The 24,448-nt window shown below is 46.6% G+C and overlaps 1 protein-coding gene across 1 annotated transcript; it reads left to right on the plus strand.

Annotated features, from left to right (window-relative positions):
* Positions 1-17,815: 17,815 nt before the first annotated feature.
* Positions 17,816-23,986, plus strand: DCSTAMP (dendrocyte expressed seven transmembrane protein). Its single transcript, XM_068525937.1, has 3 exons — positions 17,816-19,326; positions 22,677-22,985; positions 23,912-23,986. Exons 1-3 carry the CDS (start codon positions 18,298-18,300, stop codon positions 23,984-23,986), a joined length of 1,413 nt encoding a protein of 470 aa, XP_068382038.1. The 5' UTR covers positions 17,816-18,297.
* The last annotated feature ends 462 nt before the right edge of the window (positions 23,987-24,448 follow it).

The raw sequence follows: 24,448 nt of genomic DNA on the forward strand, positions 1-24,448 counted from the left end.
AGAAGCGCCCAGCCTCTCCAGACACAGTGTGAGCTGACACCTTCAGGCCAAGTGTGGAGGACAGAGCCTAAAATACCTGGCCACCAGTTCCACCCTTACGGGACCCAAAGCCTCACCGATCTGTGCCCCTGCCCACTGGCAAGGGCCGCCGGGATCAAACCAGAGCCTGCTCCCTGCTGCCCAGGGGCCCTCCCTTCCGGGCATGTGTGCATAAACCCTCGGCTCCCACCAAATGAGCGTCCAGGCAGGAGGATGGGCAGCTGTCTCTGTCGGCCACCCCTCTGCAATTTCCTGACTTGATTTGCGGCGCGCCGCCAGCTGCACAAGTTGGCTGCTCCGCAGTGTAGAAACGCCAACTGGAAGTCCGCGGGCACGTCAGAGCTCCCCGCTGCACTGGGCCTCCAGCAAGCCGGGCGGGGTCCAGCGAACCCCAGGAGTGTGGATCCCCTGAGGGCTGTTCTCGGCCTTGGCGTGGTCACACCTCCATGTCTGCAACCTGCCCCCCCACCCCCTCCCACCCCTTGCCCAGGGCTTTCCGTGCTGGACTCCCCCTTCAAAGAGGCCAGGCCCTTCGCCTGCCTGTGATTCTCTCCCTGTTCAGGCTCTGGTTATATCACCTGGGGAACGGCTGTTTTAGGCTGGATTTCCCTAGATCAAGAGTATTCCAGCTTTGTTCCCGGCAGGCCAGGCAGCCCCAGGGTGATCTAAGGAGCTGCCAGTGTCTTTGGTGTTGGTCACTTCCCAGCCATAACCTCCTCAGGTCCTGGCTCTCCTGTGATCTTTACGTACCATGATCAGCAAAGGTCAAGGATCTGGGCCCCTAAGGCATTCCCTTGTCAGTCTAGAGCCTTCACTGCCCCTGTTAAGAGATCCATCTTCCTGAGGCCCTTACAGAAGAGGAGGGGAGAAGTGTCGAGGACAGAGCTTGGCTTTGGGCCCAGATCTGGGCTCCAGGACTGGAATGCTGAGTAGCTCTGGGCAAGGGATAATTCTAGCACTCAGAATGCTCCCCACACAGTAAGGAGAGTGGTAGCTCCACTAACTGTCATTATGTGAGCAGCCCAGGCCACTGTGCACACTCAGTGCTCCTCAGATGCCTGTGAAACCATTTCCCATGAAGCCCATGACACCCCGGCTGCTGGTGAGCTTGGGCTCCTGCTGAAAGCAGGCTGTGCTTGTTTGAATCTGGGAGAAAGGGAAAGGAATGGCCTTGAACCTGGCTGCCTCCGGAAAAAGGTAGCAACAAAATCCAGAGCTTCCCTGAGCAGGAGAGCTAGGCATGGAAGGGCACGTGCAAAAGAAAGTGAAGAGGAGATGGCAAGGGCGCCACACATAACTTGCCTATTTTGCCTTTTCGCACATCCTCAGGCAACTTCCAGATTCTGGAGTTTCCTGCCCAGCCACCCTCCATAGCTATACCCAGCCCCTCGCTTTGCACCTCAGTCATGTCCCATGGTTTCATGGTCTTGTTCTTTGCAGGGACAGCTGATTCCCAGCGCTGATCCTTGAGACTGCAAACACTTCTCTGTGTTGGGAGGATGGTCGGTAGAAACATGTGGTCTGCTCAAGGCATTCTGGAGGTTCTAAAGATTGGGAGTTCTATGGAAGAATTGGAGGAGGTAGACAGGCAGGACTTTCAGCTAACAAGCCTCCTGGGGCACTTTGGAATCCCGCCACAGGCCTCTCTGCTGGCACAGTTGACGGCCAGGAAAAGAAGTGAACAGCTGCACAGAGATGTGTGTGACTGAAAGATCAGGCTGTTGGATGCATGGATTGGTCCTCTTGGATCTTGGGAGGTGTGCTGGCGGGAAGAGAGGTTGGTCCCACAGAAGAGCCTGGCCCACCACGTGTCCGTCTGGCTGTGGGGCCCATACCGCCTCCCCCGGGGGCTGCCTGCATGCAGAAAGGCAGGGAAGTCTCAAGGAACAAGATGCACGAGCTGGGCAGGCGTGCAGGAGCCAGCAGCACACCTGGGTTCCTTCCTGTCCTGGGGAAGCCTCACAAGGAACCAGCAGCCCCTACCCCAATTCTGTCCCATGAGAGTATCCCGAATACAATCACAGAAGAGGTATGTTGGTGCATCTTCAATGCTACAGACATAAATTAGGCAATTTCCCTGATACCTGAACTGCCCCACATGACATTTGATTTAATTCTTCATAACCAGCATCAGTGACTACTGATCTCCAAAGCAATGAATGAAGCTGCCCAAGGTTCTGCCGAAGAAGGTGGGTACTGCCCTGGCCAGAGGTGTTCTGAGCCGTCAGGCACCACTTCCCCCCCTTAGTTCTCAAAGCCCAAGTCCCTCCCATCAGTCATTTCTGGCCTTACCTTACCGATCCTTTTAATAGCAGGCAGTAACAATTTATTAGCACTTTTCCAGAGTCTCTGCCTCCTGGCTAGATCTTTGTCCATCCTGAGAGCTGAAGTAATGTTTCTTCTAAATCTAGCTCTCTTCAAGGCACTACGGGAGGCCAGTCTGAGTGAGTCAGGGATGCTACAGAGAAGGAAGAATTAAGTTAGGACATTTCCATTTTCCCACTGCTAATTTATGAACAAATAAATTTGTTGGTTACAATTGAGCAACTGTATGGGGCTGGGGGGAGGGGACTACAGAGACCAGATGAAAACAAGCCATCTTTGATTTCCCTTTACAGAATTTTATCTTTTTCATTAAAAAAAATTTTTAATACAGTTTTAAATGTTACTTTCTACTTACAGTTATTACAGAATATTGGCTATATTCCCAGAGTTGTACAATACAGCCTTGAGCCTATCCTACCCTCACTACCCCACCCCGGTTTGTCCCCCGCCCCGGTAACCACTAGCTTGTTCTCTCTGTGAGCGTAATTTGATTTTTAAAAGTGGGTTAGGAGGTGAAAGGACAGCGCAGCTTGTCTTAAAAAGATGGACCATATCAAGTGCTAACGAAGACATGAAGCCACTGGAGCTCTCACACTCTGCTGGAGAGGATGTAGAATGGTACAACCACATTAGAAAACTTGAAAGATAAGCATACACCTACCATATGATGCAGCCATACCACTCCTAGGTATTTTCCCAAAAGAAATGAAAGCATGTGCCCATACAAAGACTTATATGCAAATGTTCATAGCAGTTTTATTTTTAATAGCCCCAAAGTGGAAACAACCTGTCCATCAACAGGTTTATGGATAAACCAATTGTAGTATAGCCATACAATGGAATACTACTCAGCAATAAAAAAGAATGAACCATTGATATCTGCAACAACATGGAGAGATCTCAGAATAATTACACTGCATGAAAAAAGACAGACCAAAAAAAAAAAAAAGACTACATACTGTATGGTTCCATCTATAAAATTCTAGAAAATACAAACTAATCTATAGTGTCAGAAAGCAGATCAGTGGTGGCCTGTGGTTAGGGTGGAGTGGGGAGGGGAGAAAGGGAGGGGTCACAGTGGTGCACAGGGAAACTTCAAAAGGGGTGGGTATGTTTACTATCTTGCTTGTGATGATGGTTTCACAGGTGTACACATACATTGAAACTCATCAAATTATGTGCAGTTTGTTGTATGTCAATTATACCTTAAGAAAGTGGTACTTAAAAATGGCTTGATCTTGGAAAGAGATGGAAGAAACTTAAATACATAACACTAAGTGAAAGAAGCCAATCTGAAAAGGTTACATACTATATTATTCCAACTATATGACATTCTGGAAAAGGCAAAACTATGGAGACCATGAAAAGATCGGTGGTTGCCAAAGGTTGGTGGGAAGAGAAGGATCAACAGGCAGAGCACAGAGGATTTTTAAGGCAGTGAAATTATTCTGTCTGACTGAGTATCCACTATAATGGTGGACACATTTGTCCAAACCCATTGAATTTACAACACCAAGAGTGATTTGTAATATAACCTACGGACTTTGGGTGGTTATGACGTGCCAATGCAGATTCATCAGTGGTGATAAATGTTCCGCTCTGGTGAGGGATGTTGATGGTGAGGGTGGGCTGTGCATGTGTGGGACAGAGTGTACAGGAGAAATCGCTGTACCGGCTGCTCAACTTTGCTGCGAACCTAAAACTGCTCTAAAAAGTAACGTTTAGTTTTTAAAAACTGGCTTGAACCATTGAATATGTTTTGTCTCTCATATCAGGGCTCTGGGGGCAGAGGGGGTCAAGGGTTTGTTCAGGTGCTACAGACACTACTGAGGACACAGATGCTTCCCATCCTTGGGCTGTGTCTCCCCTCCTCGTGTTACGAAAATGGATGCAGCTTTTCAAGAAGTCACATGCAGGCACAGCCATGTGTAGCAAAGATGAACTCATTTCTTCTTTTAGACGTCTTTTTTTAAGAGAGAGGAAAACTCTCCTGTGAGCTCTTCAGAGACTTTCCCTCAGGTCCCATTGGCCAAGGTTGAGTCGCATATCCATGGTCTGAATGTAAGGGAGTCTGGGAAGCGGAAGGGGGAGGGTTTCCCCGTGGGCATCCACCAGCAATCCACTGGCACTTACAAGGCTGTGTGGCTCCTTCCTCCCGCTTTCTCCACCTGCTGCTCTCAGCCTCATTCTGTTCTCTCTGGCGCTCCCTGACTCCACCCTCTACCCCAGAGGGTTCGGTGGTGCTCACTGGGGTTCCCACAGGCCTCTCTATATAACTTCATTGTCCTTCTGTCTAGACTGCCTTATGCGTGCATATGTCTTAACGGCCAGACGTGAGCTTCTAGAACCACCCCTCTTTCATTAGGAGAGTCCCGGGACCTAGCCCAGTTATGCTTGAAAAAGTGAACTTGGATAGGAGCTAGAAAAGGTCCCGGAGAGGACACAAGGCAAAGGTGGGAGGTGGGAGGCGAGGAGCCGTGTCAGTACAGAAGCAGGTACTAAACACTGGAAGGCTTCAGTACTGAAGCAGCAGAAATGATCAAGACCTAGCATGATAAAGGACATCACTTGGATGAGCTCAGAAAAAATAGACCTGGGAATATCACTCTGAAATTGAAAGGAGAGAGTTTTAAAACAGAGATGGCACAGCTGGCCTCATGGGACAGAATGCTCTGTTCATTCAACATGTGGAACTTATTACCTCTAATAGGTCGTTCAGGAAAGACTACAACAATTTTTAAGTGGTTAAAAGCTACTAAGTGGACAAAGTGACTACACTTGTTAATGCCAGGCCCTGCAGCCTCGCAAAACACCCTCTCCCGATCTCAGTTCTCCAGAGGTATCTTTGGGCTGGATGAATCACGTGCGTCTGAAGTGAGCCTCAGATTATCCATGCTTCATGACTCATCAGATCGAAAATCACCTCTGTGGGGCAGAGATTCCTGACAGCAGGAGAAAGAGCAGGAGATGCTCCTGACCCCAGGATTGTTCAATCATTTCAGTAGTGACTGACTGTTCCTTGCCGGCCATCCCAGGCAGAATTCTAGAGACGCCCTGGAAGTTCGGGCCCCAGTCTTAGTTGGCTGGTGGCCAGCAGGCCCTAGCATTGGAATCAGGATGGTTCCTGCATATCAGGACCATTGCTGTTCTGAAGCCATTTATCTGAGGAGTACAGACGCTCTCTAAAGAGTCCAGCCCACTAATTGCAGACTCAGAGTCGTTAAGGAACATTTGAGCTGAATCAGGTTGAGATTCTCCTCTGAGCATAGCTTTTCTGTTCTCTAAGTTCACTGGAAGCACCGGAAAGAAATCTTGCAGCAATAGCTGAATCTCATTCACCTGCATCTCAGCCCCCCAACCTCAAGCTGCACCCAGTTTTAGGAGTCTCTAAGGTCTAAACCCAATTGGCCCTTTTCTCCCACTCCCAGCTTGGGCATTGCCAGGCGGCTCTCCAAACCATGCTCCCTGGCTCCCCGTGATGGGCCCTGGGGCCTGGGGTCCCCCCCTCCTCCCACTGCTTCTTCCGGCAGCTGCTCCCAGATTTGCTCTCCTCAACCCAGCAACCTCTGTCTCCTTCCCTTCTCTTTGAGCAGACGGTCCCCTCTTCTCTTTCCCCACGAGGGCTGAGACCATCCTCACCAGCTTTCTTCCTTTTCTCCTCATCTGATCTCCTTTGTGAGCTAGATATGTAAAGTTTTCTCTGTTCTTCCAAAAACCAAAATCACTGCCTCTCTAGGACTTGCCTTCCCCTCTCCGTTTCCATCCTCAACACAGCTACACAGTGACCTTTGGCTTGAGCCTCCCCTCCTCACCTGTGGCTCCTGCCCCCACCCCTCTACTGAAATGGCTCTTGCCAGAGCACCAGTGACCTCCTGGTCACCAAAGTCTAGGGCCATTTCCAGGACTTTGTTCTTTTTCCTGCCTTCACGGTCACCAGCCTGCTTCCGACTCTCCTTCCCTGACTCTTCCCTGTCTTGGACCCCCAGCATTGCTTCCGGATGACCCGATCAGCCCTCCTCACTGCAGTCTGGACCTTCTTGTTCGAATGAAAACATCTTGCTTCAAGGGCTCTCGCTACCTTCTGGACTAAGTCAGCCCCCTGACATGATGGGCTGTCACGGATGTGGCCCCGGCAGGCTTGCCGGCATCATTTGGGACCGCTTGTCCCTAGCCCCTTATACTTCAGTCACATCCAGATTCTTGTAGCCCTCTCATTGGTTTCCATGAGTTTGCAGGTGCTGTTTCCTCTGTCTGGAATACCTCTCTTCCCGCCACCACTCGCCTCTCCACCTCAGTGGAGGAAGCCGTGCTCCTGATGCTTTTCCTGAATGTGTTCTATGCGCTTAAACTCGGCAGCAGCCTCAGCCCTTTGGGTGCCAAGAAGGTACCCTGTAGCCCAGCACGCCACAAACAGACATCCTCGGTCTCCTGCTTCCACACTGGCTCCTCTGAACATCCATTCCATCTCATAGTGTCAACTTGCAGCTCAATTCAGCAGAAATGCTTGGATGCTCCCCTGCAAGCACACGTTTGGCTAATTCTCAGCTCTCCGCCTTTATACCTCACGTCCTCTCCTAAGGCCAGACCCATGTCCCTGCCTGTTCGCAGGATGGAAAGTTCTGATCAGCACTGATTCCTTTCCTCTCTCTCCCCCCAGCTACCAAATTCTGTCCATTCATCCTTCACAGCCTAAACAGACAAACAAGCAAAACAAACAAAGCCCTATGCTTTGTCTTTCCTTTTTCCTTTCTAGTACTCAATCTGGTTGTGATGGTTCATTTTCTGTGTCAATTTGGCTAGGCCACAGAACCCATTTGGTCAAACATGAATCTAGACGTTACTCTGAAGATGTGTTTAAGATGAGATGAACATTTAAGTCAGCAGGCTTTGAGGAAAGCAGATTATCCTCTCAAATGTGGGTGGGCCCTGTCCAATCAGTTGAAGGCCTTAAGAGAAAAAAGACTGAGGTCCTCTGAAGAAGAGGGAATTCGGCCTGCAATCCACCTTTGGACTCCAGCTGCAACATGAACTCTTCCCTGGGTCTCCAGCTGCCAGACCACCCTGCAGATTTTAGACGAGCTGCCTCTACAATCAATCATGTGAATCAATTCCTTAAAATAAACCTCTCTCTCTCCACACACACACCCTATTGCTTCTGTTTTTCTGGAGAACCCTGACTAATACACTGTTCTACCTCCTAACTCAGCTCCCTGTTCCTGTGTTCACTCCCCTCCAGCCCACTCCAGTGATGCTCACTGATTTTTTTGTAATGTTAATTTGCTCACAAAAGTTGCTGGATCCCTACTGTTTATCAATGGATGGCTGTGTTTCCCAAATATCAGATGTTTGTGTATCTTCACCATGTTTGACATGAGTTTTCAGAGTCTCGTCTATACAGTTACTTGTTTTAGATTTTTCTTTACACTGACCCTTCTCAGGGATGTTTGCATTTTGGCAGGAATGTGTGAATTTTTTTTCAACTTTTAATTTTTATTGGAGTATAGTTGATTAACAATACTGTGTTAGTTTCAGGTGTACAACAAAGTGATTCAGTTATACATATACACGTACCTATTCTTTTTCAAATTCTTTTCCCAATTAGGTTGTTACAGACTATTGAGCAGAGTTCCCTGTGCTATAGAGTAGGTCCTTGTTTGTTATCCATTTTAAATAAAGCAGTGTGTACATCTCAATCCCAAACTCCCTAACTATCCCCCCCCCTCCCCCCTGGTAACCTTAAGTTCGTTCTCTAAGTCTGTGAGTCTGATTCTGTTTTGTAAATAAGTTCATTTGCGTCATTTTTTTTTCAGAATTCTGCATATAAGCAATATATTATGATATTTCTCTTTTGCCGTCTGACTTACTTCACTCAGTATGACAATCTCTAGGTCCATCCATGTTGCTGCAAATGGCATTATTCCATTCTTTTTAATGGCTGTATAATATTCCATTGTATATATGTAACACATCTTCTTTATCCATGCATCTGTTGATGGACATTTAAGTTGTTTCCATGTCTTGTCTATTGTAAACAGGGCTGCAATGAGTATTGGGGTGCAAGTATCCTTTCGGGCCATGTTTTTCTCCAGATTTATCCAGGAGTAGGATTGCAGGATCATATGGCAACTCTATTTTTAGTTTCTTAAGGAACCTCCATACTATTCCCCATAGTGACTACACCAATTTACAGGAATGTGTGAATGTTTAAGATAAAAGCTCTTGCAGTCCCAATCAAAAGGTGAAGAGCAGTTTTGTGGAAGGGCTTTGAGCTTTCCTAATTCCCTGCCACCACGCAAGCTGGTCCTCTTGACTTGAAGCTAAATTTCTAAGATGGAAAGTCCCAGCAAGATTGAGACGTGTGGGACTTCCCTGGTGGTCCAGTGGTTAAGCCTCCACGCTCCCAAAGCAGGGGGCCTGGGTTCGATCCCTGGCTGGGGAACTAAGTTCCCCCATGCCGCAACTAAGAGCCTGCATACTGCAACTAAAGATTCCACATGCCGCAATGAAGATCCCACGTGCCACAACTAAGACCCAGCGCAGCCAAATAAATAAATACATATTACAAAAAAAAAAAAAAAAAAAAGATTGAGACGCGTGACACAGATTACTACACCTCTCTTGAGTCATCAGGACAGAGGTGGCTCCTTCATGCAATTTGTCTCTTCAGCTGAGGTTGGGAGTGGAGACGGTGAATGTCTGGTCCCACCTCTGGGGGTAGGGATGGGGGTGGGGAGTATGAATGAAGGAAGAAGAGGAAGAGGGCAAGAGACCACCCAAGTTTTCGTAACTTACTCTCTGACGTTTGAAAATACCCTATTTCATTATTTTCTAGGATTGATTTCTGCAACGTCTATTCCGAGAAAAATATTAGAAAGAAATATGTAGTTTCTTTGCATCTGTTATCCCCTTTGTCAATATTAAACGACTTAGTCACTTCTCTGGGGAATTAAAGAGGTTGATTCATGGCTATGTGACCCTCTTGTCACTTCTGGTTCCTTTTTCTGTGTTCTATATCAAGACTCAGAGCCCTAGGGAAGGGCATTTTTGCACTCAGAGAAGACCCTGAGAGGAGCCTGTAAGTAAACTTTCAGAATAATCTTGATTTTGAAATTGATTTTTTTTTATAAGAAAAAATTAAGTATTAGTAAATTGGAATAACCAGTTGAGACCAGAGGAAACTTTAAACCTCTGCCTCTATCCCCGACAGTTTACCTCTGTACAGAAATACCAGAAAGTCTTTGTTAACCTTGGCCTGAGGGATCTGAATCCCTCATCTCAGGGAGGACTGCAGCTTGAGCATCTTCTTAACAGAACAGCTGTGTGGACTTGGGCCATCCCTGGCTTTTGAAGAATTGACCTGTTAGCCAAGCCTCGGGTCGGGGAGAGGAGCAGGGCTGGCTCGGACAGGCTGCCAGGCCTCACAGACAGTGCCATGCTGGACTGAATTTTTCTGTAGACACTCCTCTGTTTACCCAGTAGCTTTCATTAATCTTTCCTTTCTTGTGTGAAGGTTGCTTTCAGAGAGGAAGGCGTTTGCTGGCTTTCCCAAGGCAAGAACGATGAAAACAAAATTATGAGGAATTCATTTCACCTCTTGGCGCTGCTTGAGCTATTTTGGCAGGCTCAGAGAACACTGCGTTCCCGACCAATTTATAAGTTTGCAAGAGTTTTAAAAAAAGAAAGAAAGAAAAAGAGAAAAGGACAAGAAACGCTCCGTCCTCCTTTTGTCCCCCTTACGGGTGCTGGGCTTCTGCAAAATGCCAGCACCCAGAGTGGGCTGCGCCACTCTCCTTTGCCTTTATTTCCGAGACTGTGGGCTGGCAGGACCCAAGGGAGCTGTGGTCCCCAGAGGTGAAGTGACCTATCCAAGGTCACATACAGGCCGGACCACAGGTCTCCTGTCTCCCTGCCCCGTGGTCTTTTTCTATCCCACTCTGCCCTTTCTCCAAATCCCCTTTAAAATGAGATTCCCATCAAGTCCTGAGGTCAGTGAGAGGCTGATGTGTTAGACTAGGTTCCCACAGGGGATTAGCAGAGCGGGTCGGAGAAGCAGAGAAAGAGAACGTCGGCAGCGTGGTTTATTTTCCCCTAGGGTGTCTGCAGACTGTATCTGGGCTTGTTGAGCATAAGCCATTGGCTTCTGCATGGGGAGCCGGGTCAGAAGGAGCTGGTCTCACTTACTGGAAATCTCAGGCTCTCAGACAAGGCGAGGGCTCCCCACTTGGGGAAGGAGGGGAGCAATAGGACCGCGTTGAGTTCCTTGTCCTCTGGGTCCTTCCCCAAAGAAGGCTGCATTGGTTTCTCCTGCACTTGCAAAAGCAGTGATCCTGTGGGTTTCTGTTTGCCAGCACCAGAGCGACACTGGTGACGTGCTTTTTCAGTATCCCCCCAGTCTTGAAGGCGCCCAGGCTGGGCCACTTTGGAGGCTCTAGTTATTATTGTCACAGCTGCTGACTGGGCCTTGTATCTAAAGCAAAGGATGCGTTCTTTGCACCTCGAGAGTTCATCTGCGCTCAAAGGAATCACAGGACAACACAGGAATGTTCATCGCCCTGACTCCCCAACAAAGTGGGCGAACAGGGCTCTGCGGCTGGGGCTGGGGGCTGGGAGCCTGTGTCCTCCGTGCCAGGGCTTTTGCTGCTGCCACTGACGTTTAACACCCCCCGGGGAAAACAATCAAATCCACTGCGTATGCACCTCACAGCCGGCGTTTTGCTGGCGTGCGCAGGTTGATGGAGAAGCCTGGCCGCTTCTGTTTCCCATGGCAGCAGCTCAGCTCTGCGTGAAAGCAGATAAGTGTGGGCTCAGGCTGGGTACACAGACCGCACTGTTCTGCATGGCTCCGCGTTTGGACCAGGAGCTTCTCATCCCTGCCCCTGTTCCGTAACTCGTTCCCTCCCACCCAGCCACACAAAAACTCCTTTCATCCCGTGAAAGAGAGATGGGTCCTTGGTGATATTCTCCTGTGAACTGCAGCTGTGGTTTCCTGGCCCCAGGTTGTGGCACAAACTGGAGTTTAGGGATAAAGTCAGAAAAGTGGTAATTATTCTTGGGATATTGCCGTTGGTAAAAGCAAAAAAGCAGGTACACGGTCCTGGGGAGACACTGATGTTGAGATAAACATTATTGATAATGGAGGCACCGTAAAGAGAAACTGCAGGTTAAAGCGATCAGGTTTGCCTTTTAGCTGCTGCTGGAAGAAGCAATGGAGAGAGAGGGAAGGGCTCAATCCAGGAGAGCAAGAGAAGGGAATAAAATAGAGCTAGAGATCTTTGGGGAAAAAATATTCCCAAGGCACAGAGAAAAACCTTTATGCATGAAACTGGAATCTGGCCTACAGCATGATTTTAAAAGGTACCAGGGAATAAAAAGAGGGTAAGGTAATTCAGATGACTGGAGAAGGAGAAGGAGAAGGGGAGGAGGAAGGCCAGGCAGAGAGAAGAGGAGGAAGTCATGTGAGGATTTCCCCAAACACCAAGGGTTGCAAACTGACAACCAGTAGCCAAAATCAGTGTCAGACTATTTAAAAATAATTTGAGCCAACCTTTTTTTTTTTAATCAGGAGATGCTACCCAAAGAAAATTAGATTTCTGGCTTCTCTTAAAAAAAGAAAATCAGAAAATCTGGCAACACTGGGTCTGTGTACAGCCTCGAAGAAAATCTGCTGGGCTGGACTCCTGCAACTTCAGCTGGCACATGGGCTCCCAGCCCCCCAGGACCCACTGCCCACACCCCTGCCCCCCAGGAAGTCTCTGTATCTCCTGATTTTCTTCACTCTTTACGGTGCCTGTCTGACCCCTGCAGGCGTGTAAAGGCTCAGTGCTGCCCACACTGCCCTAATTTACCAGCAAAGGGAAAACCCCGACCCTAACCCCCAGCTCAGCAGAGAAGGTGGGGACCAACACTGAATGCAGCTCTCATCCCCTGACGCTGGGAGAGACGGTTCAGTTGAGAACGAATGCCTTGCAGCCTAGACCTCAGACCAGGATGGGCCTGACACCCGATGGAGATCTGTAGTCAGCTCTGGAGGGTTCAGTTAGGCTGTGCTGACAGAGGAGGTGGAGGACACCCCATGCAGATGACAACGCAAGGAGAGTTTATACCTACAGTGTTGAATGGCATTTCAGGATTCGCGCATGATTGGGATTCTGGGAATATATTTCAACCAAAATTAGAAGCTACTCTTTGAGGATCATGTTAAAGAGAGTCTGAGAAACTTGCCTATCCTGAACCCTCAGTGCCACGTAAACACGGGTTAGAATCCTGTCTCTTCTATTTACTCGCTGTGTGACTTTGGGCAAGTTATTGAACCTCTCTGAGCCTCAGTTTCCTCATCTAAAATGTACCTATATAATCATACAGAGCTACTGTGAAAATTAGGAATAATGTATTTTGGATGCCGTAACAGTGGCCAGACGCTTGGTAACAACTTGGTAACTATTATCTATAATTATTACTATTTTGCTTGTCCACTTTTCTAATTATTTATTTTGTGATGCCTGAAGGCAAATTTGGTATGTGGGAAATTTTAACTCCGTTGCTTAGGAACTCTGGTAGGAATTTTAAAACAGGTTTCATGAAGAGTCAGAAGTGAGATGTTGATGTGACGGGAAATGTGTCACATTGTGGTAGAAAACTGGGGTCTCCCTCCCACTTCTGCCTCTAGTCTAGGACAGTCTCGGCCAGCCCAGTAGCCTCCTTGGATTTTCGTTTCCTCATCTGTGGAAACCAGCCGTCCAGGTGTTGCTCATCTAGAGCTGTGCCGTTCAGTAGCTAGACACCAGCCACGTGTGACTATTTAAATTTAAATGAATTAAAACTAAATAAAGTTAAAAATTCAACTCCTCAGTTGCACCAGCCCTCCGTGCTCAATTGTCACATCAGGCTAGTGCTGACCATGTTAGACAGCCCAGATACAGAACGTTTCCATCACCGCTGAAAGTGCTATCAGACTGTCCTGAATTCTAGAGATTGCTACGCAGTGCCTCGTCCTCAGATGACCAGCATCAGGACCGCCTGGGACTTGTTAGGAACGCAGACTCTCAGGTGCCAGTCTAGACCTTTGAAATCAAAATCTGCATTTTGACAAGACTCCCCCAGTGATAACATCCTCAAGTTTAAGAAGCTCTGACCTATAATATTTCTTCCAGCTCTAAAAGTAAAATTTAAGAATCTGGGTATCTGCCTGAAAAAGTCTTTGAGAAAGGAATAAGTAACGAGCTTGTCCAAATCCTGATTCCCTGATTTTTCTAAAAGGAAAGAACTGGGGCCGTCTGGAGAAAGAAAGACCAGCAGAATGACTGCACCTCTGCAGGAGCGAGAGGATAGAAATCAACAGACATCTAAAGGCAACGTGTCAAACATTAGTGCTGGGAAGGCGGTGCAATCCAGCTCCTGCCTCTGAGCCCCTCATCGTTGGGACATTGAAGCTTTGCCTAAAGAGCCTCAGAGAAGGGACGTTCTCAATTTGCTGTGGCAGCAAAGAAACAAGAAGAAACGGGTTGCATTTCCTAGGCACCTTATCTCCAGGGCATCTTAACGTGCTTGCCAAAGCTTCCCTCCTTAAACCTCACCAGGAAGGAGCTCAGGCAGGTCTTTTATTCAAGTAGGGAAAATGAGGAACAGAGATTGGTGAAGAAATCAAGGCCACATTCAACAGTGAGAGGAAGGGCAGACTGGAACACCAGCCCTGAGCTTGTGGTCCAAACGCGCCTCTGTGGCTTGAGCTATAAAATAGGAGAGAAGGCATTTGGTCCTCTTGCTGCAGAAAGTTTTGATGTCTTTTGGTGACATGCTGTTTTCAGCACAAAAACAAAGGGGAATAATATTAGATCTGTTGCTTGTTAAGAAAACATGTGCCTCTTACAAGACAAAATTGCAGTAATATATCTTATTTAATTGTTATTAGATTTTATTGCCGAAGGCTAAAATTTTAATGTATCCATAAATCTGTTTCCCACTTGCAGAGAAATCTCTTTATAAAGAACACACTGTACAAGGATGAAGGCAAGAGGAGGGAAAAATGAATCTAAAATATGCATTATTAATTTTTTAGACAGCAAGCAACATGGTACCTCATAAAGGATATTAGAAAAAAATAAAACAGCTGGGATTTTTGATTTGCTGTAGAGAAAAATCTGCTGATTTGAGAAACATTCTTACAGGGTAAACTATTTTGATGCAAAAAAATGAGCAGATAGAAATGGATTTGTGATATACAAATCAGCTCTTAAACAGTCACTGGCAGAAAGTGTGATGTGTTTCCAGCAGATACAGTGAGCTGAGCATCCTGTCACATAACCCAGAGCCGTGGAATCTGGGCGTGGCTCAGGGGGCAGGGAGACCTGGTCTGAATTCTGCTGTGCCACCTACTCTCCGTGTGATCGCTGACACATTTCAGCAAGCACTCTAAGCCTCGGCGTCCACTGTGTGAAAAGCAACCTCCAGAGGCTTTCGGGAGGATGCAGAGAGATGCTATATATAAAGTGCTCCTAGGACATAATAGACAATTATTATCTATTAGTGTACCAATTACTCAGATAACGGTTTGGGGTCAAATCCACAGCCATACCGAAGAAAGCAAATGGGGACACACCTAGGAGGAGAGGCAGCACCTCCCAATTTGCTGTGGTGCTGGGCGTCCTGCCCACTGTCCGCCTGCTCACGGCTGACTGATCAAGTCCTCCGACCCAGGCAATGAAGCAGGGCTGACTCGCACTGGCAAGGCTGGGGACAGTTCAGGAGCACAGGGGCTATCAGTGATTTCTGGGGCTCAGAGAGGGATAGGAGTGGAGTTGGTGCACAGGAGTACTGCCAACCTCCAGTTCTGAAAGGAAGCAAGCTTGCAGGAAAAAAGAACTCTGTTCTTTTGCTGGTCCCCACTCTAATGTCCATTTCTTCCAATTTCCTTTCCTCCAGATGGAGTAAGACCGCCTTCTTAGGGAGGATCTCAAATCTTCTATAAGGCCAGTCCCACATGGTAGTGACCCTTCTTCAACACAATGTCTCCCCGTATCTCTTCTCTGCACTGAACTTTCCCATTCAGATTACGTGCAGGAGCTGCAAGCCCTCTATATTATTGCTGAAGAAATTTCCACAGGTTTGTTCCTAACCTGCCTATTTCCCCATCTCATTTCTGTCTTACATTAACCCCATTCCGCCCGAACCCAAAAAGAGAGCCATTTCTTCCCTTCAGGTTGCTCAGTTCATGCCCTCCAGCCAGTGACTGGATACCTTTCTCACATTACCAGTGTAATTCACTGGCTCAAACAGTATTAAGCTACTCCATAAATCCAGCCCCAAAATATTTGATGTGAGAAGGGATTTATCTGAGAGTGTTTAAAACCTGATCAATGTCTTCGTTAAAATTCCATACATAGGGTATAATGCTCATTAGATATTTTCATGTCAATTAAGATAGCTCAAATTTATTTTGTATCATCCCAAATGAACCCAAGGCTCTCTGAGTGCATCACACACCTAAATCTGCATGACTGACAGGGCAGTAGCAGCCCCATAGCACCTTCATTTTTGTTATGCCAGATCTGGGAAAAAAGAGAAGATGATTAACTCGGTGACAAAATATTCTCATTTCCCTTGTAAGATTCTCAGGAGAGAACTGCACTCAGAGGGTAGGAGCAAGGGAGGGAAGGCAGAATGGTTACAGAGCTGAATACAATGGCCTCAGTCCAATGCCACGTTTAAGTTTGGATGCCTTTGGTTTGCTTTCTTGTCTGTAAACTTAGAGCACAAGGAAATAGATGACTGTCAGAAAGTGACCTTATATAATGCAGTTTGTTGAAATTTCAGCCTATCCATCAACCTAAGGTTTGTTTCAATTAATAAGACCCATGGCACAGGATTGCTGCTTTTATCAGTTAACAATCACTGTGCAAAAAAGCAGCACAGAATTCAGGGGCTCAAAGTAAATAAGCGTTTCTTATGGCTCAAGTATCTGTGATCAGCTGGTGGCTGGGGCCTGGCTGGTCTAGGATGCCCCATTTCACGTATCTGGCAGTTGACTGGCTATTGGCTGAGTTGATGGAATAGACTGGTCATGTTCCTCTTGTCATTCAGCAGCCCAACCTGGTATGACATGATGAATGACCCCACCCCCCGAGCCCCAACCAAAGATGTCCATGTCCTAATGCCCAGAACCTATGACTATGTTACCTTTCATGGTAAAAGGAACTCTACATATGTGCTTGAGTTAAGGACCTTGAGATGGAGAGATTATCCTGGATTACTTGGGTGGCCCCAGTAAAGTCACAGGGGTCCTTTGAAGAGGGAGGCAGGAAGATCAGAGTCATGAGAGAAGATATAAGGATGGAAGCAGAGGTCAGAAAGAAAAGAAGATGCAACATTGCTCTCTTTGAGATGGAGGAGAGTCCACAAGCCAAGGAATATCGGTGGCCTTTAGAAGCTGGAAAAGGCAAGCAAATGGATTTTCCCCTAGAACCTCCAGCCCTCTGCAGCCCTCTGGACCAGTTTTAGACTTCTGACCTCTAGAACTGTGAGAGAATAAATATGTGTTTCTATAAGCCACTAAGTCTGTGGAAATTTGCTACAGCAGCAATAGAAGCTAATACACCTGGACTTGTCAACAAGTTAGTAGTAGGGTTCCAAGAGAGGCAGGAGGGAATCATAGACTCAGGATAGGCATACTATTACTTCTGCCACATTCCATTGGCCGATGATGTCACAAGGCCATCCCAAATTCAAGGACTGGAGAAATAAACCCCACCATGTGATTCTATTTCTCTCACTTCTTGATGGGAGAAGCTGTAATGTCACTTTGCAAGGAGGTGTAGAAACTGAGCAGGACCCTGCGGGGCCTCCCCAGGGACAGACCCCGTGTCCCCCACCTCTTGTTTGTAGAAAAGCTTTAGCCTCGTAGGCCTCCCCCTAAGTCCAAAGAGCAAATTTAATGAGAAAAGTGAGAAAATGCAGAAACAAAGGAAAAGGGTCAAGTAAGACAAAATAATAAGAGTTTAGCCATAACACAAAGTCAAGGACTTTTAGTGCCTCCTCAAGGCTGTAGATAATAACCTGAACCATATCCTTGAGGTGTTTTGCAGACATTAAAACCCCCCACCAGGTGGAAGAAGTTAACTGCATGTGACAATAAGCATGTAGACCCCAGAGGGGTTGGAACCAGAGGTTGATGATGTTAATTCCCGAAACATCACACTATTACCTCACCACCCACAATCAGAAGGATGTACCAAGCTGATCAGGCACCTGCAACCCTCTCCCTCACCTTGCCTTTAACAACCCTTCCCCGAAAGCCACTGCGCAGTTCAGGTCTCTTTTTTTTAAACCGTGTTTTTTTAATTGAAGTATAGTTAATTTACAGTGTTGTGTTAGCTTCAGGTGTACAGCAAAGTGACTCAGTTATGCATAAACATTTGTATATATATTCTTTTTCAGATTCTTTTCCATTATAGGTTATTACAAGACACTGAATATAGTTCCCTGTGCTGTAGAGTAGGTCCTTGTTGTTTACCTATTTTATACGTAGCAGTTAATCCCAAAGTCTTAATTTAGCTCCCCCGCACCTCCCCATCTCGTTATCCCCTCTGGTAACCATAAGTTTGTTTTCTATGTCTGTGAATCTACTTCTGTTTTGTAAATAAACTCATTTATATTGAGTTCGGGTCTTCTGAACACAAACTGCCCGTTCTCCTTGCTTGGCCACACTGGGCACCACCTTGCAATAAACTCTGCACTTCCGTTCACCACAATCCAGTGTCAGTGGATTGGCGGTGGGCGGGCCCAAGTTTGGTTTAGTAATAGTGTAGCGACTGAGAAGGGTAAAAAATTACGGCCATTTTTTGCAATCAATCTATCATCGTGCCCTTTACAAAGTGACAGAGGACATTTAAACGCAACATCTGACCCTGTTTCTCTTTCATTTCCAGGGACACAGGGAGCATGGGTGTCTGGACCTCAGGCACCAATATCTTCCTCAGTCTTTGGAGGACGTATGTGTCTCCAAGGAGCCTTGGATGGATGGATTTCACCCAACATTTGGGCACTTGCTGTTTTGTTGCTTTCATTTCCGTGGGCCTCCTCTCTGGGGCCTTCTCCTGGCTTCTGCCCTCATTCGTAGTCTTCACCACCTCCTGGATGGTCACGTGTGCTCTGCTGTGCTGCTCCAAGCACGCACGGTGTTTCATTCTTCTCTTCTTCCTCTCGTGTGGCCTGCGTGAAGGCAGGAACGCTTTGATCACCGCTGGCACAGGGATAGTAATCTTTGGACACGTGGAAAATATTTTTCACAACTTTAAAGGTCTCCTGGACAGTATGACTTGCAACCTAAGGGCAAAGAGCTTTTCCATCCATTTTCCACTTTTGAAAAAATATATTGAAGCAATTCAGTGGATATACGGCCTTGCCACTCACCTAAGTCTATTTGATGACCTTGTTTCTTGGAACCAAACCCTGGAGGTCTCTCTTTTTAGTCCCAGCCAAGCCCTGGAGGCACAGCTCAATGACACTACAGACAGAGCCCTGCGTGTCTTGTACCAGGTAGTGACAGCGACAGAGGTGTTGTCTTCCCTGGGGCGGCAGCTATTTGCCCTCACAGGGCTTCTGCTGGTGCTACTTGGCACTGGCCTCTTCATGAGGCGATTTTTGGGCTCCTGTGGTTGGAAGTTTGAGAACATCTACATCACCAGACAATTTGTTCAGTTTGACGAGAGGGAGAGGCATGCACAGAGGCCCTGTGTCCTCCCGCTGAATAAGCAGGAAAGGAAGAAGTATGTCATCATCCCATCTTTCTGGCTGACTCCTAAAGACAGGAAAAACCTGGGACTGTTTTTCCTCCCGGTGCTTACCCATCTCTACATCTGGGTGTTGTTTGCAGCCATAGATTATCTGCTATATTGGCTCATTTTCTCCGTCAGCAAACATTTCCAAAGCTTGCCAGGGCTTGAGGTTCACTTGAAGTTGCACAGAGAGGTAGGTGCTCGCAGGCCCGTCTCACTGTGTATCCCAGCTGTTTGCTGTGTGTTTGCAAAAGATCGTGAACTTCCCAAGGCAGGGCAGTGTCTTATTCCCCTCTGGATCCTCAGTGCCTGGCACGGAGCCTGGCATGTAGGAAGAACACCCAAAATGTTGGTTAGATTGAGTTGAAACCCCAATGTTAAGAGTATGAGAACACTCTGAACATTTTTGATCACTGTATTAGTTTCCTGTGGCAGCCGTACTGCAACAGAGGAGACCATGGTCTTTGTTCATCCCTTCTTTTCTCTTTTCCATTTTTCCCTGTGGAAATTTATGATTATGTAGACATTTCAGAGGATCTGGATACTGTCAGATACTTGTCTTATTTGTTTTTAAACGTAGCGTTCTGCGCTAGGTGGAACGTGCACATGTGTGTCTAGTGTGTGCCTCTGTGTGCATGTGCACACGTAGTGTGTGTAGTTGTATGTGTGTACATGTGCACGTGTGTGTGTGTGTGTGTGTGTGAATGTCATGCGCGCTGGGTGTTGTGCACTAGCCTGGGCTGGTGAACATGCCATCTACTGTTTCCATATGTCTGATTTTCCCTCCTCTTTATCGAGCCACAATAGATTGTGCCTCTGCTGGGGAAATCTCAGAGGGGAAGAGCAGAAGGGGACCTGGAAACCCTCCTTTGAAAGCCCATTTTCCCCTGCTGCATCCACACTCTCCCTCCCCTTTTCTCCTGGCTCCGCAGGTACTGTCTGGCCCCTGCCCCGCCTAATCCTGGGCTGCTTCTCAGAGTTGATTACTCTGAGCCCTCTGCTTCCTCTGAAGTCTTCAGTTAATTACAAGAACCCCCCGTTGCTCTACATATCTGGAGGAGGGTGGATAATGGAAACAGTGTTTCAAATGAAAGCCGAACAAGATTTTCAGCCAGGCTTGATCGGGGCAGCGGCTGGTAAAAGGGCTTCTCTCCTCCTCTCCCCCATAGGGCATCCCCCTCCTGTAGTCCCTTTTTTGATCTTCCCCTCTCAGTTCTTCCTCTCCTTCTTTATCTTTTTGCTCCTCTCTCATCTATTTCTCTCTGAGCCAAAACCCATGCCTGTTTTGTGAATTCTCACTGTTTTAGATAGACGGGGGGGGGGGGGGGGGGAAAGCAAGTCTGCCTTCCAAAAAAGGCCCAGAAGCTTTCCAATGACAATGTCCTGGCAAATACATTTTGGGGTGTTGCTGGGTCCTGGGGATGCAAAGTTGTCTAGACCGTGATGGCTGCCACCGAGGGGCTCACGTCCTGGCGGGGGAGGCCACCACGTACGCTCACAGTGACAGCAGGGTGGTGGGCGCAGAACAGATGCGAGCACGAGTCTGTTGTGGGAGCTCGTCTCAAACTCTCTCCTGCCGAGCCTGGGAGGCTGTGCCACCAGCAGCCGGCTTCCATGTAACTGGCAGTGCCCTGCCCTTATCCCACGATGCCCTTGGAGATTCCTGGTCTTTCCATTGCAGGAGATTTGCAAAGGAGAAGTCAAGCAAGAAAAGAAACATTGGCTCAAGGTTTCTCCCACTTTTATACAATTTTAAATAAAGAAGAAAAGTGGGAAATGACGTGAATAGACCTGGCTGGATGGGTGGACACTGTAAGTAAAAATAGCTACAGTCGCTACTTATTGAGCACCTACTATGTGCCCAGCACTGGTCTGCATTAACTTTTCAGGACTGTCTGATACCAGAGTGAATCTTCCATCCATTACTCCATACCATCTTGGCAAATTGTTTACTTGAGAGAGGCAAACACATTTTAAAACATTGGGGTACCATTTAGTACATTGCTCGGTATTTTGAGAGTTTGTTACCCTCCACCAAGCCCGTACAGAAGTGTTGACAACCTTCCTGAAGCCCTGACTCCCAGCTGCAAAATCCCCGGTTAGATTCCTAGACTAAATAACTTCTTCCCAGACCGGACACCCGCTGCTTTCTTATTGCAGGATTTCTCATCACTGACTCAATCGATGTGTTTGTTTCTTCAACAGTATTGAAAAGAATGCATTCCTCTGCTCTGGGGACTGAATATATCGTAGGTGAACTGTCTTTTTAATAAGAGAAAAGGAGAGGCAACACAAATGCTTTCTACTGCTTAGCCACAGTACTGGGGAAATTGCAGATCTGACTTGACATTTGTGTAGAAGTCCCAGGTTTTGGGGTTTCCAGATTTTTCACAGGTATTGGCGTAAATCGAAGGTGCGCGGTGTTCTCTGGGTGTGATTGGGTTCTTTTCAGAAGTCATTTTCCTCCTCTGGGCCCCAGGGCTCTAGGGTGTTGGGGTGATAATAACTTACTAAGTACTCCAGTCTGTAACGTTAATGCTCCATCCCCAAGGTGCTTAATTTACACTGGGAGTAGTTTATTCATGGGCAGGATCTGGTCCATTAATTCCTGTTTTACCAAATTGGAAAACAAATCCACCAAGAGAGTATATGGCTTTCTCAGGTCAGGGAAAAGTAAGAGCTGAATCAGCACACACTTCTGCTGGTGGCTTGGCTGGGTGGCTCAATGTCATCTGCCCTCTGGGTCAGTTTGTTGAGAGCAACTGGCTTATTCTCTTGCCTTCAAGCAGGGAGGAATGCACCCCTCCTATCATCTAAGAGAGATGCGAAAATGTCCTATTTTGAGACTCTATAAATAGGATTTTAGAGCCACTTTCAGTAAATATACTCTTCTTTGTATTCTTGCATCAAGAATAATTCCACCCCCCCCACCCCCGCCACCTCAAGCTCTAGAAGGATGACTTAGAACATAATTTAATGCCTCCACATCTTTATGACCTTGTGGTCTGCTGACGAGGTGTTTGTCGAGATGGAGAGGCTATGACTGGGTCTTGAGGGGCTCTGTTACAAAAAAAACTTCTCCCCCAGTTGAGGGAAAACCATCTTTCATTAGTTCCACATGCTCTGAAGTGCAGAAACAGGTGTTCCATAAAAATGGGTTATGCGGTCAAAATTAATAGGAGAATCGTTGGCTGAAGTTAAGAGAATTTCTGTGCTTTCTTCTCAGCACCTTCAACAGTCTCATGGCCATCGTGACTCTCTAAAGAAAGGACAGAACAAACAAACTTATCTGATATCCTTCTCTCAAGGAAATCTATATTTCCACAATCCCACTTTGGAAAACTCTGCAATGGCTACAACTAAAATTCATCCCTTCTCCTTTATTCCAATCATAGCACATAAAAGGAGCTGGGATAGCCCCTTCAGCCAAAGCTCCCTGCATATCTTAAGATAAATGTTACGTGCTACGGGGCAGTATTGAGAAAGACAAGGACAGAGTATGAAAATGGCATGGATCTTGATGATTTTCTTCTTTCATTTTAGAAACAAGAAGCTCAAGACATCATCCATGATTCTTCATTTAATATATCTCTGTTTGAACCCAGTTGCCTCCCTAAACCAAAGCTACTTCTGTCTAAGACCTGGATTCCTCTCAGTTTTATTCTTGTGATACTAGTGATGCTAGGACTGTTGTCCTCCATCCTGATGCAACTTAAAATCCTGGTGTCAGCATCCTTCTACCCAAGTGTGCAGAGGGAGCGCATCCGATACCTACATGCAAAGCTACTGAAGAAACGATCAAAGCAGCCTGTGGGAGAAGTAAAAAGGAAACTGAGTCTGTACTTTACAAAGGTAAAGCCAAAATAGGGTTATAACCTGTAATTAGGGAAATTTTGATTTTGAAGGGCAAATGGAATTTCAAAGCACTCTTCAACTTTACATTAGGGCTTATATCCCCAGCAACAGATAGGACACTGTTTCGGGGCGGGGGTGGGGGGTGGGATGGGTGGGCAGTGACGGGGAACGGATGTACATGGCTAAGTCCAGAAGACTCTACAGCAGTGACGGTCCAGAGGATTCTACAAGATAGCCTTCAAAACACTGATTTCAATTGAGTACGTTCGGTCATATTGTAGAAAAGCTACTGGGAAGGCCCTAATGGCTGTTAAAGAACAATACCCAGTCAGAGTTACTTTACCGGGATAAATAAATAACAGAAGGGAAGTATCTACTACAGCTTGGTAAACTCCAAAGAATTTGCTCATTCTCCAGAATTAAAAAATATATATGATGAGATATATATATACATATGATATGTATATATTTATACATATATATGATAACATAATGATTTTCATACACATATAAAATGAACACTTGTCAAAGATTTTATTCAACGTATTAAAGACGGAACAGTAAGAAACTCCAACCAATTCAAAGAACCGTTTAAATCACACATGTATACAGGCCATCGTGAATACCAAAATGAATTTGCCTAATAGATACAAAACCGGCTTCTTCCACAAGGGAGGATGGGAGGATCAATTGTACTCTGCAGGGTGAAATTCATTTGCATGTTCATAGACAAGAATCATTTGCATTGTTGCCATCAGCTATCTACAACTTACAGAACTGGAAAATACTTCATAGACGATGAGAGACTAAAATAATCCCTAAGGATAAGCTTTTCTGGCCATTTCAAAGTCTTGTGAGAAGTTTGTGTCAGTGGCATTTGAAATGACTCTAATGCTCATTCATCCAGCTTCGTGTCTTTTCAGATTCATTTCTGGCTTCCAGTCCTGAAAATGACTGGGAGGAAACAAATGGACATTGCCAGTGAAGAGAGCCCGTGAGAGGCCCCATGCAGCTCCTCAGCCACGCTGCTCCAGCAATTCTCCTTAAGTCTCCTGATGGTGACCCTTACTCACGCCCAGCAACAGAGAACTGCACTGCACGGTCCTTCAGCGGTTTGAGTTTGCAGGGCCAAGCTACTTTTTTCCATAAGGGCCAAAGGGCTACCAGATAAATTGTTGTGTTGTCTGTCTCGCAAACAGGGCACATGATCTGGACTGTATCTCAGTGTAACACGACTAGAACCAGGCCCTTCGAGGAGAGTCTCAGCATAGAGTAATATTCAAAGAAAAAAATTGGAAAAAATCAAAATCTCTACTGCAGGCTCACAAACAAATATCAAGGAGAACATACATGTATGATGCCAGCAAAATATCTTTAAATGCTTCTGTCCCTTCTCAATATCCTTCATAGCTATTTCCTACCCACAACTGTCTGGCCTCCCCCTGCCCCCTTATTCAAGA

The sequence above is a fragment of the Eschrichtius robustus genome, chromosome 17 (assembly GCF_028021215.1).
Source record: "Eschrichtius robustus isolate mEscRob2 chromosome 17, mEscRob2.pri, whole genome shotgun sequence".
Taxonomy (NCBI): domain Eukaryota; kingdom Metazoa; phylum Chordata; class Mammalia; order Artiodactyla; family Eschrichtiidae; genus Eschrichtius; species Eschrichtius robustus.